A 13,775-nucleotide genomic window follows, 5' to 3' on the forward strand; every position below is an offset into this window, starting at 1 on the left:
GGAGAGGATATAGAGTTGTAGTTAGGCCTACTGTAGGAGCGTGGACAACCAAGGTAGTACCTTGGACCAGGCAGTGGGGGGAATAACATGGAGGTGATAGAATCAAGAGGAATTTCAAGGAAAATTGACCAGCCCAGAAAAGGATGGAATGAAGGCAGAATGAAGTAAAGGGAGGCATTAAGGAGGACTCTTGGGTTTCTTGCTGCAAGCTGAGAAGGATAGTGGTTCTTTCCACTGGGTGATCTGATTCTATTATTAAACCTTATCTGGAATGTGCAAGATAATGGAGGGAAGAGAATGGGATAAACAGATGAATGAGACATTTTTCATGTTGGGGAAGCTGCCATATTTACCACTTCACTGAGCAACTGGGTTGATCTTGGTCCATAACTGCCTGCCCACTGTTACATTATTCTCTCATTGATGCACACACCTTCCCATTCTGCACTAAGAGTAGTCACATTTTGCTGATAAAATTCCCAGTAGACAATTCCAGTCCATCATTGTAAGCTGTCCCATGGCAAAGAGCAGGGTCCTAGGGGTTGAGCTCAGCAGGTACAGGGTTGGGGAAGCTGAAGAAGTTCAGTCAAACTTGATGTGGGAGCCCGGGGGACTGCCGGCCCTGAGCACACTTCTGTTGTATGCAACATGTCTTGCATGAGTCTCCTGCTTTCTCCAGGGAACCCTGGTCTCGACCAACCTGACTGCACTGCACAGGGACCCCACAGAGTGGGCCACCCCTGACACCTTCAATCCAGAGCATTTCTTGGAAAATGGACAGTTTAAGAAAAGGGAGTCCTTTCTGCCTTTTTCAGTAGGTGAGTATCTGGAAATAGGAGTGTGGGAACCCAGAGTCCATCTCTCAGCCCTTCCCTGATCTTGTGATGCCTTGCTTTAGTTGGCATGTGTCTAGATAGCCCTGCCTAGCATGACTCACTCTTGCCGTGGGTGCATCACAGGTTTCCCTGGGCTGAGCATCACCAGGATTCATTCTCTTACTTCCTAAGCCCTGGCTTGACTCTGATGGAGATTTCAGCTTTAAATTGTTCGGTCCCCAGGAACTTTGGGGAGAGGAACTTTGCCTCTGCCTGTTAGCCACAAAAGAAGGTTGGGCAGTTGCCATCTTCATAGAACTTAAAGTGTTCTAAGATCTTTTTAGTGTCTCCCACTCACAAAAACATAAAGCTAATTGCTAAGAAAGGTTCCAGTAAAGGGACTGCTTCCTTATCATTATGGGCATTACAGGTGACTCTAGTGTCATGGCCTTAAGTAGATGAGATTCTATCTATATGTTCTCCTGAGGAGGTCCTTTAACCTTTTTAAATGAGATGGTTTGATAGCATGACCAACTCTATGGACATGAGTTTGAGCAAACTCTGTGATATAGTGAAGTACAGGGAAGTCTGTGTAGTGCAGTACATGGGGTCACAAAGAGTCAGATACAACTTAGTGACTGAATAACAGCAATCCTTTACAAATCTAGCTAATACGTTTACATGGTATATAACTTGAAATATATGAAAGAGAATGTGGAGAAAACTCTTTCTCTCATGTTTCCCAGCCAGCCAGTTCCAAAGGGGTGTTTTACTCATAACTTTGTGAAATAAGGAAGGAAAAGTCTTATATATACCAGGTAATGAGTTAAGTATGTTGCTGAGATCATTTTAAATAATTTCCCATATCTTTAATTCTATAAATGTTTTCTGAGCACCTATTATGTGTCAGTTATGCAGCCCTGAGAATAGGACAATGATCAGGTAGAAAAAAAACCAGTGCAACTTTTATGGGCCATGTGTTCTACCTTAAAGTTACAAGGTCCAAATTCCAGTCACCACACTGGGGATAAGGGAGAAAACTAAAGCTTGACAGGGTCAACTATGGTATCTATAGTCATAAAGCTCACAGAGCAAAGGTCAAACTCAGTGTTGACCAGGTTTATCAAATAAAGCCTATGCACTTCCTAGAAACGTCTCCCAAGAAAGTAACTAAATGCTACAGTGAGTGAATGCTCTGAATTTTGGAACAATTTTCTTATAATTAAGTTAAATTAAATATGCATTGACTTTCTGTTACAGTATAATCTTATTGATCATGCCACAAAGGCACAGAAAGGGAGGGACTGGAAATTGACCCCATGTAGGCATGATACAGAGCCCAGGCTTTTCTGCTATAGGGAGCTGTCCTGCGTGTATCTGGACTAATTCCAATCAGATCTTCTGTTTTTCTTTCTCTGGTTCTATGCCACCTTTGCTCAGTTGGACAAGTCACTTTTTAATATGAAAGCAGACATGAGATGTAGGAAAACCTTCCAGACTTCTTGTCTGCCTTGGTGCGTGCTAAGTCACTTCAGTCAAGTCTGACTCTTTGCAACTGTATGGGCTATAGCCTGCTAGGCTCCTCTGTCCATGGGATTCTCCAGGCAAGAATACTGGATAGATTGCCATGCCCTCCTCCAGAGAATCTTCCCAACCCAGGGTTTGAACTCATGTCTTCTAAGTCTACTGCATTGGCAGGTAGATTCTTACCACTAGCGCCACCTGGGAAGCCTAGACTTCCTGCTTATAAGAGCTTTATGCTTCTTATTATGGTACTGAGTTTTAGCTGTTTTATCTTAAGTGTTATAATTTTTCTTGCTTCACTGTAATTTTTGTTATTTAGAGTTGAAACACATCCTTCCTATTACAGATTTCATTTGCAAGCAAATTATTTATTTTATACTTACAGCAACCCAATTATTAACAGGAAAACGATTAGTGTCTCCTTTCTCAGTGAAAGGAAATTAGGATTAAGAGAAAGTTATTTCTCATCCAAGGTCATGTGCCCAAGGAATTGGCATAAAAGGGCCGAAGACTCAAGTTTCTGGTTTCTTTTAAATTTTTGTTGAAGTATAGTTGATTTACAATATTGTATTAGTTTCAGGTGTACAGCAAAGTGATTTAGCTATATGCATAGTTGCTCAGTCATGTCCAACTCTTTGTGACCCCATGGACTACAGCCTGCCAGGCTCCTCTGTCCATGGGGATTCTCCAGGCAAGAACACTAGAGTGGGTTGCCATGCCCTCCCTCTGCCAGGGGGTCTTCCCAACCCACGGATCAAACCCAGGTCTCCCACTTTGCAGACAGATTCTCTACCAACTGAACCATCAGGAAAGCTCAAGAATACTTGAGTGGGTAGCCTACCCCTTCTCCAGGGGATCTTCCTGATCCAAGGATCAAACTAGGGTCTCCTGCATTGCAGATGGATTCTTTACCATCTGAACTAAAGATTTAGTTATAGATACATATATATCTTTTTCTTTCTAGGTTGCCACCTTACTAGTTATTACAAAATATTGAATATAGTTCCCTATGCTGTACAGTAGATCCTTGTTGGTTATATATGAAGTTCTAATCTAGTGCTCTCCCTAACACACTTAGAATGTTACTCATTTTCCTACTTAAAGGCCCTTCCATTTTAAGATTCACTAAATTCATATGATATGTATCAATTGTTACATTGCTGCATTACAAAGGTGGCAAACTCAATGACTTAAAACAATAAGTGTATATTATTGCTCACAAGGCTACAGTTGAACTGAGAGTTCCACTGTTCTTAGCTGGGCTCTCTTGCCCACTAGGGAAGTCAGTTGGCTGAAGGCTGATCTAGGATGACATCAGCTGGGACAGTGGGGCTCTTTTCCAAGTTTCCTCCTCCAGCAAGCTAGCCCATCTGGTGTACATGTAGAAGACAAGACCCCAGGAGGGAGGGAAGCACACAGTGCCTCCCGAGGGCCAGGCTGAGAACTGGCGACCATCACTCCCACTGCATTCTGGTGCCCAAGCAGGTCATACTGTGAGCTCCAGTTCAAGCGAAAGGGAAAATAGAACAATTTTTATCGGAAGGGCTATGAAATCACATTGCAGATGATGGGGGTACCGGGAGAGGGGGGAAATTGAAGCCAGTATTGCAATCAAGTGATCTCACTATCTGTCTTTCTGCCAGAGAAGACTGATTCAGACCAAGCTAGCAATTTGCGGATTCCTTCAGCTGAGACTAAATGAGGGCTAGTCAAACAGAACAGGAAATAGAAACTGGAAAAATCCACTGACTTAAAGCGTCAACACTGCTGTCAGGTTTATTCCCACCATACTCTCATCTTTAGGGCTCAATTGCTTTGCCTCATACTTGATCCAACACTTCATAAAGAAAGCTTCCCTGAAGGTATGGGGTATGAAGAGCTCCCTCCCTTCTCTTGGAAAAAAGATCGGGTGTGGAATTAGGAGATATGCACAGTTGGGGAGATTACAAAGGTATTATGCAAACATATATTTTCTTTTCTTCATTTAAGTTTTCCCGTTTGATACAACAAAGCAGCAGATGTCTTCATGAAAGGCAAGAGTCTGAGTCCTCAATTTTCAGAAATATCACTGAATCATGGAGATAAGATTAGGAAGATCTTCTCTCAAAAACCCTAAGTCAGTTCTCTCATTTCTATTAACTGGCCTGGTTAGTTGGTGATGGTGAGTTAGTGCATGCACCAAGAAGAAAGTCCGTATTTCCCGTAATACAGGATGAAGCCTTGAAATAAGGTAGTCTTCCTTTTCATGACTTATAAATCAAACTCAAATCTCCTGTTTTACTGGTATCCTTGAACAGCCATATATTGTACTTAGGAGAGCAATTATTTTATGAGTTTGACAAGTGAAAATTGTATATGTTGATGAAAATAAGCTATTTACTCAAAGCCCAGAGCTGGTTACTGATGGAACCAGTAATGTAACCCTGGATCCTGACTCCAAAGGTCCACTTTTATCCCAATACATGGATTCTTCTAGGAGAATTTTGGGTATCTATAATACAGCTGACTTGGTGCCATCTAGACAAATTTCCTCATTTGCTGCAATTTAAGCCAATTTCTTCATTTTTTTCTGTTCTGTTCAGTTCAGTCGCTCAGTCGTGTCCGACTCTTTGCGACCCCATGGACTGCAGCATGCCACTCTTCTCTGTCCATCACCAACTCCCAGAGTTCACTCAAACTCATGTCCATTGAGTCGGTGATGCCATCCAACCACCTCATCCTCTGTTGTCCCCTCTCCTCCCACTTTCAAACTTTCCCAGCATCAGGGTCTTTTCAAATTTGTCAGTTCTTTGCATCAGGTGACCAAAGTACTGGAACTTCAGCATCAGTCTTTCCAATGAATATTCAGGACTGATTTGCTTTAGTATTGACTGGTTGGATCTCCTTGCAGTCCAAGGGACTCTCAAGAGTCTTCTCCAACACCACAATTCAGTCATGTCCAACTCTTTGCGACCCCATGGACGGTAGCCTACCATGCTCCTCCGTACATGGGATTTTCCAGGCAAGAGTACGGGAGTGGGTTGCCATTTACTGCTCCACAACACCACAATTCAAAAGCATCAATTCTTCAGTGCTCAGCTTTCTTTATAGTTCAACTCTCATATCCGTACATGACTACTGGAAAAAACATAGCTTTGACTAGATTGACTTTTGTTGGCAAAGTAATGTTTCTGCTTTTTAATATGCTGTCTAGGTTGGTCAAGCTTTTCTCCCAAGGAGCAAGTGTCTTTTAATTTCATGGCTGCAATCACCATCTGCAGTGATTTTGGAGGCCCCCCCCAAAAATAAAGTCTCTCACTGTTTCCACTGTTTCCCCATCTATTTGCCATGAAGTGATGGGACCAGATGCCATGATTTTAGTTTTCTGAATGTTGAGTTTTAAGCCAACTGTTTCACTCTCCTCTTTCACTTTCATCAAGAGGCTCTTTAGTTCTTTGCTTTCTGTCATAAGGGTGGTGTCATCTGCATATCTGAAGTTATTGATATTTCTCCTGGAAATCTTGATTCCAGCTTATACTTCATCCAGCCCAGCATTTCTCTGCATATTAAGTTAAATAAGCAGGGTGACAATATACAACCTTGACGTACTCCTTTCCCTATTTGGAAGCAGTCTGTTGTTCCATGTCCAGTTCGAACTGTTGCTTCCTGACCTGCATACAAATTTCTCAAGAGACAAGTCAGGTGGTCTGGTATTCCCATCTCTTTCAGAATTTTCCCATGGTTTATTGTGATCCACACAGTCAAAGGCTTTGGCATAGTCAATAAAGCTGAAGTAGATGTTTTTCTGGAACTCTCTTGCTTTTTTGATGATCCAACGGATGTTGGCAATTTGATCTCTGGTTCCTCTGCCTTTTCTAAATCCAGCTTGAACATCTGGAAGTTCACGATTCACGTACTGTTGAAGCCTGGCTTGGAGAATTTTGAGCATTACTTTGCGAGCATGTGAGATGAGTGAAATTGTGCAGTAGTTTGAATATTCTTTGGCATTGCCTTTTTTGGGGATTTTAATGAAAACTGACCTTTTCCAGTCCTGTGGCCACTGCTGAGTTTTCCAAATTTGCTGGCATGTTGAGTTCATCACTTTCACAGCATCATCTTTTAGGATTTGAAATAGCTCAACTGGAATTCCATCACCTCCACTAGCTTTGTTCATAGTGATGCTTCCTTAGGCCCACTTGACTTTGCATTCCAGGATGTCTGGCTCTAGGTGAGTGATCACACCATCATGATTATCTGGGTCATGAAGATCTTTTTTGTATAGTTCTTCTGTGTATTCTTGCCACCTCTTCTTAATATCTTCTGCTTCAGTTAGGTCCATACCATTTCTGTCCTTTATTGTGCCCATCTTTGCATGAAAAGTTCCCTTGGTATCTCTAATTTTCTTGAAGAGATCTCTAGTCTTTCCCATTCTATTGTTTTCCTCTATTTCTTTGCATTGATACTTGAGGCTTTCTTATCTCTCCTTGTTATTCTTTGGTATTCTGTATTCAAATGGGTATATCTTTCCTTATCTCCTTCGCCTTTCGCTTCTGTTCTTTTCACAGCTATTTGTAAGGCCTCCTCAGACAACCATTTTGCCTTTTTGCATTTCTTTTTCTTGGGAATGGTCTTGATCCCTGCCTCCTGCACAATGTCACTAACTTCTGTCCATAGTTCTTCAGGCACTCTGTCTATCATATCTAATGCCTTGAATTTGTTTCTCACTTCCACTGTATAATCATAAGGGACTTGATTTAGGTCATACCTGAATGGTCTAGTGGTTTTCTGTACTTTCTTCAATTTCAGTTTGAATTTGGCAATAAGGAGTTCATGATCTGAGCCACAGTCAGCTCCTGGTCTTGTTTTTGCTGACTGTACAGAGCTTCTCCATCTTTGGCTACAAAGAGTATAATCAGTCTGATTCTGGTATTGACCATCTGGTTATGTCCATGCGTAGAATCTTCTCTTGTGTTGTTGGAAGAGGGTGTTTGCTCTGACCAGTGCATTCATTCTCTTGGTAAAACTCTATTAACCTTTCCCCTGCTTCATTCTGTACTTCAAGGCTATATTTGCCTGTTACTCTGGGTATTTCTTGACTTCCTACTTTTGCATTCCAGTCCCCTATATTGAAAAGGATATCCTTTTTGGGTGTTAGTTCTAGAAGGTCTTGTAGGTCTTCATAGAACCGTTCAACTTCAGCTTAGTCAGCATTACTGGTTGGGGCATTGACTTGGATTACTGTGATATTGAATGGTTTGCCTTGGAAACAAACAGAGATCATTCTGTCGCTTTTGAGATTGCATCCAAGTACTGCATTTCAGACTCTTTTGTTGACTATGATGGCTACTCCATTTCTTCTAAGGAATTCTTGCTCACAGTAGTAGATATAATGGTCATCTGAGTTAATTTCACCCATTCCAGTCCGTTTAGTTTGCTGATTCCTAAAATGTTGACGTTCACTCTTGCCATCTCCTATTTGACCACTTCCAATTTGCCTTGATTCATGGACCTAACATTCCAGGTTCCTATTCAATATTGCTCTTTACAGCATCAGACTTTACTTCTATTACCAGTCATATCCACAACTGGGTGTTGTTTTTGCTTTGGCTCCATCTCTTCATTCTTTCTGGAGTTATTTCTCCACTTTTCTCCAGTAGCATATGCACCTACCAACCTGGGGAGTTCATCTTTCAGTGTCTTATCTTTTTGCCTTTTCATACTGTTCATGGGATTCTCAAAGCAAGAATACTGAAGTGGTTTTCCATTTCCTTCTCCAGGGGACCATGTTTTGTAAGAACTCTCCACATGACCGGTCTGTCTTTGGTGGCCCTACATGACATGGCTCATAGTTTCATTGAGTTAGACAAGACTGTGGTCCATGTAATCAGATTGGTTAGTTTTTTTGTGAGTGTGGTTTTCCGTCTATCTGAAACTCTAATTTTATTTCCTCAACAACTGGTTACAGGCAGACAACAAAATAGAGGCATGCTGCATTAACCATTTTCGAAGAATATTTCATTACGTGGGGAATCAAAACATAGCACAAGTCGTGCTCAGAACTAACTTCAGAGGGTAATCCCACTGACAGTGTCCAGGAGAATCTTTACTGAGATAATGAGGAACTCTGTCAGATGTTAACAAGGATTTTTCTGGATTTGGGGATTAAAACATGTTTTAATATTTTTATACTTTTCACCCATTTTTTTTTTTCATTTTTGCCATGAACATATATTGATTAGGGAGAAAGTGAGCTATTAAAACACCCACAAGAGAGATGATGATAGAGCCTATTGTGGGGTGTTGTTGCCCAAGCTGGGGAAGAAGGCATCATGAAGAAGAGAGGCTGGGGGAAGCCTGGAGCAGGTAAACGCAGGTGGGATGAGTTGAGGTTGGCCCTGCATGGGGAACCCTGGCAGGGAGATTCCCGGTCATGATGAAGGGAAACTTGACATAAGGAAAACGTGCCTCATACTTGAGAAACCTTTCTTTGACATTTACTTTCTTTTAATTTTCAATAATTTTTTTTTTAATTGAGAGAGGTAAACACAGAGTTTTGCTTTTGTCTGCTTTCGTCCTTATCGTTCGCTAATGGATTTTTGTAAGACTTTTGGCTCGACCACATTTATAGGTCAACCTTGGCCGCTCACTTGTTTCATCCACAGCCTGCACCTTCACAGTTGCTGAACCACCTGACCCCTGAAAGCACTGGAGTGTGTGATTGTGGAATGATCTCGCTGGGCTTAGGTTACCCCAGGTGGTTGTGATCAAATAAGCTGAGTGCATAAAGGCCCAGGGCCAGGCAAGCCTGCCGTTTGCTCAGGTTTTGCAAGATGTGGTGGAAGATTTCAGTCCTTGCTGGCACAGACCACCTAAGCAGGTAACTCATGTTTTTGTCTTTCAGGAAAGCGGATGTGCCTTGGAGAACAGTTGGCCAGGACTGAGTTGTTTATTTTCTTTACTTCGCTTCTACAAAAATTTACCTTCAGGCCTCCAGAGAATGAGAAGTTGAGCCTGAAGTTCAGAGTGAGCGTGACCCTTGCCCCAGTCAGCCACCGGCTCTGTGCTGTTCCTCGGGGCTGAAGTTGTTGGGGTGGGGGAGTGAAGGAAAGCAGAAGAATGAGCTTTCCCCCACCACCCCAAGGCAGGGCACCTGCTCAGAAGTGAGGGGACAGCAGCCAGTGCCTCTAAGACATGTCACAGGAACTAGACTCAGAGGAAGCTGGAAGCAAACCCCAGCGTTGCCATCTCTAGTGAGGCCTTGAGCAAATCAGTTCTGTTGTGAGTGATTTCGTTTTCATCCAGAAGATTTAAGGTGGACAATGATTCTGTCTCTAAAGGAAAAATGACTATAAAGTTCAGAGGAAATAATGGACTCTAAGTGGCTTGGAAACCATAAAGCATATCATAAAAGTCATAGCTGTGATCTGCCTCCTCCCTACTTCCTTCCTGAGCTAGGTTTTGCTTCTGGTCTGTTGAGATGGCCTGGGTCAAAGAGGTGTCAAATGGTGCATTAGAGTTAGAAGTTGGGCCTGGGGCAGCCATGGAGGTCAGCCAGAAAGGCACTCACACTTGGTAGCCCTGGGCGAGCTTATCCTGCTTCTCCCTCAGACTGACCCCTGGGAAGTAGCAGGGCAGGTGGATTCCTGGTTTCTAGGCAGCTTTCTACAGAGAAACAGTCTATCTGGTTTATCTAAGGAAACACTGCCTTGGACACCAGAGCCAAGAAAAATGTCACCACAATAACCAAACATGGAAATCAGGGTAGGGGGAAACAAATATGGAAATATTTTCTGTCATTACTGTGCCTCCTTACCATAAATCCTCTCATGCATTTACTCCCAGCCCCATGATTAGTGGTAACAACATGGTGGTTGTGATCTTTTTGTATATACTGATTGTCAGCTTTTGACTGACAAGTATTCCCAGCCTAAACACAACTGATGAGCACTGGTAAAGTATAGTATAGAAGGAAACAGAAATGCCATCATCCTGTTAGCCCTCCTGTGTGTGATCACTGAGGGGAGAAAATAACATCAATGGAAAGGCCAGGTGCCACTGAGAGTCCTTGGAGTTTGGATGCCAACCTCATGCAGACAAATAACACACCTAGTAAAATGGACTAATACTTACAGAAGGTTATTTTTCTCAAGTGTTAGAATTAAGAAATTTAAATATCTCAGAACAAAAATGCACTTGATGATGTGGGCCTTTTCATCCCTGTTGCTTGGGATTCAGAGAAAAGCTAAATCACGGCACCATTAGAAAGGGAATCAGAAATAGGAAGAGACAGCAAGAGAGAGGAAGTGAGAGTCTGGCTGGCGCTAGCCTGAGCCTGTCAGAGTCAAGGGTAAGTCTGGGAGAAATGGTTGCGTGTCGTGAAGGGCAGGGAGATGATTTGCACTAGAGTAGAAAGTGAGAACCCCAGCTACTCACCAGAGTGCACTTTCTTTGTAACCTCTTGAAAAGTTACATCTCTAGAAAACACCCTAAATGATATTTCTGAAATGAAACCAGTCAAACCGGACCTTGAACTTCCCGAGTATCTGAGACCTTGTCATCCACTCTGTTTTTCTGCAGTCGGATCATCCTCATAGGAGACTGAAAATTGGCCAAAATACTTTCCCTTATCTACTCAGTCTCCTCAACTGTTAAATGAACTGTGCTGAATCATCTCCAAGGTCCATTCATGCTCTGCTGTGCATTTTCCATGATTTACTAGAATCATGTTTACTAGAATCAGTAGGGCAGGCATTTACCTACTCCCTGTGGAATCAATGGAAAACTCCTGGACTCTCATCCTGCCCTAATAGATGCAGTGGGACCCAGACCCAAGTAGCATGTGATCACAATTAACCAGAAAGCTACAGGACACAGGACTGGGAGTAGCTGAATTTCTGAACATGCAAAATGTTTCCTTTTTTCCTCAAAGTTCATATTTCAGAGACCCTAAAATATGAATTCTCTGCTGTAAAAGCATTACACAACGATTTTGTTTTCTGTCCTTTTGTAACTCTCTTATTCCTCATCTATTTTGGAAGCTCCAGGTCATCTTTCCCTCTTCCTTTGTGTCTGTATCTGACACATAGCGTGCCAGCATATGGCATGTTCTGTGACATCATGGATGAGATGCAGATTTTACTGGAAAGCACCCAGGCTGTGAATATTCCCTTCACCCTCGTACTCCCTTAGAGACACTGACATGCATAGGCTGCTGTGTTATTTAAAGTTAGGTTGGAGGCTGGCCTTTTACAAGTAGATGAGGAGGAGGGCGGGCACTCAGGATACCCTGAGTTGTATAGAAACGTGTTCAGGTCGGGCATGACTGGAGGACATGCACCAAGGAGGGAGTCCAGCAGAGGGGCCACTTCCCACTCCCCTATGTGTTTACAGACAGGAGGCAGGAGCTGGCAGGTGACTAAGAAACAAGGACAGTGTCCTAGGTGAGTTTCTATGTTTGACCTGAGAACCCCAGAGCCTACCTGCATATCAAGCTCTTCTCCCTGTGATCTAACTCAAACTTGCTTATTGCTAAGCTACCAAGAAGGAAGGAGGAAGGCACTGAAGATGAGTGTCCAGGGACATTGGTCCATGTCATTCATCCCAAATTCCAATACATTTTCTCTTCTTAGCAAGATGACACTACTATGTTGCAAAATCCCACCCCCTCCTTCTTGTAAGGGATTCAAGTCAATGCCTCCAAGAAGCCACTTATTGTTCATATTTAACATTTTGTTTAATATATTAAATATTCATATATAATCAATTAGATTTCAATTATACAGTATATAAACATTTTATTGTGAATAAATATAAATGTAATATATATATATATGTTAAATCAAGTAACAGTTTACTTTGTATATAGTACCTTAAAGTGTAGCTGTAGTCTTAGAAAAGTACAATTTGCCAATAATGAACCAGGAAGAAATAGAAATTATGAACATGCCAGTCACAAGCACTGAAATTGAAACTGTGATCTAATAACAAACAAAAATCCAAGGCTGGATGGCTTCACAGGCAAATTCTATCAAACGTTTAGAGAAGAGCTAACATATATCCTCCTCAAATTCTTCCAAAAACATTGCAGAGGGAGAAACACTCCCAAACTCATTCTATTAATATGAGACCATTGTCACCCTAGTACCAAAACAAGACAAGGATACCACTGAAAAAGAAAATTACAGGTCAATATCACTGATAAACATAGTTGTAAAATATCCTCAATAAAATACTAGCGAACAGAATCCAACAGCACATTAAAAGGATCATATACCATAATCAAGAGGGGTTTATCCCAGAGATGCAAGGATTCTTCAATCAATATGATACACCATATTAAAAATCTGAAACATAAAAACCATATAATTTCAACAGATGCAGAAAAAGCTTTTGACAAAATTCAACATCCATTTATGATAGAAACTCTCCAGATAAAAACTCTCCAGGGCATAGAAGCAACCTACCTCAACATAATAAAGGCCATACATGACAAACAAACCCACAGCAAACATTATTCTCAGAGGAAAAAAACAAACTATTTCCTGTTAGATCAGAAATAAGACAATGGTGCCCACTCTCATCACTATCATTCAATATAGTTTTGGAAGTCCTAGCAATGGGGAGCAGGGGGAAAAAGATATAAAAGGAATCCAGATAGAAAAAGAAGTAAAACTCTAACTGGTGGCAGGTGACATGACACTATACACAGAAAATCCTGAAGATACCATCAGAAAATTACTAGAATTAATCAGTGAATTTAGTAACATCACAGGATATAAAATTAAACACAGAAATCCCTTGCAAACCTATAGACCAGCAATGAAAAGTCAGAATGAAATTGAGGAAACAATCCCAATCACCATTGCAACGAAAAGAATAAAATACCTAAGAATAAACCTAAGGAGACAAAAGACATGTTTGCAGAAAATTATACAACACTGATGAAAGAAATGAAAGGTGACAAAAACAGATGGAGATATATAGCATGTTCTTGGATCGGAAGAATCAATATTTGTGAAAACAACTAGACTACCCAAAGCAATCTACAGATTCAGTGCAATCATTTTTCGGATCGGAAGAATCAATATTTGTGAAAACAACTAGACTACCCAAAGCAATCTACAGATTCAGTGCAATCATTTTTCACAGAACTAGAATAAAATTTTACCATTTGTGTAGAAACACAAAAGACTAGAAATACCCAAAGCAATCTTAAGAAAGAAAAATTGAGCTGGAGGAATCAGGCTCCCTGACTTCAGATTATACTACAAAGCTCAGTCATCCTGATAGAATGGCACAAAAACAGAAATATAGATCAATAAAACAAGATAGAATGCTCCGAGGTAAACCCACTATGGGCACCTTAACTTTGACAAAGGAAGCCAGAATATACAATAGAGAAAAGACAGACTCTTCACTAAGTGGTGCTAGGAAAACTGGACAGCTACATATAAAAGA

At 41.4% G+C, this 13,775-nt stretch overlaps 2 protein-coding genes across 6 annotated transcripts in view; one reads left to right on the forward strand and one right to left on the reverse strand.

Annotated features, from left to right (window-relative positions):
* LOC145505029 (cytochrome P450 2J2-like) overlaps positions 1-9,732 on the forward strand; it is a 28,205-nt gene extending 18,473 nt beyond the window's left edge. For both annotated transcript variants that reach the window (XM_081486703.1, XM_081486704.1), the window contains exons 8-9: positions 680-818; positions 9,220-9,732. In XM_081486703.1, coding sequence (XP_081342829.1) covers positions 680-818; positions 9,220-9,398 — 318 coding nt within the window. In that variant the 3' untranslated portion in view covers positions 9,399-9,732. The remainder of the gene's footprint in view (positions 1-679; positions 819-9,219) is intronic.
* HOOK1 (hook microtubule tethering protein 1) overlaps positions 1-13,775 on the reverse strand; it is a 208,102-nt gene that overhangs the window by 72,275 nt on the left and 122,052 nt on the right. The window lies entirely within an intron of this gene.

Source organism: Giraffa tippelskirchi, chromosome 5 (assembly GCF_054371585.1).
Source record: "Giraffa tippelskirchi isolate mGirTip1 chromosome 5, T2T-mGirTip1v1.2.pri, whole genome shotgun sequence".
Classification (NCBI taxonomy): domain Eukaryota; kingdom Metazoa; phylum Chordata; class Mammalia; order Artiodactyla; family Giraffidae; genus Giraffa; species Giraffa tippelskirchi.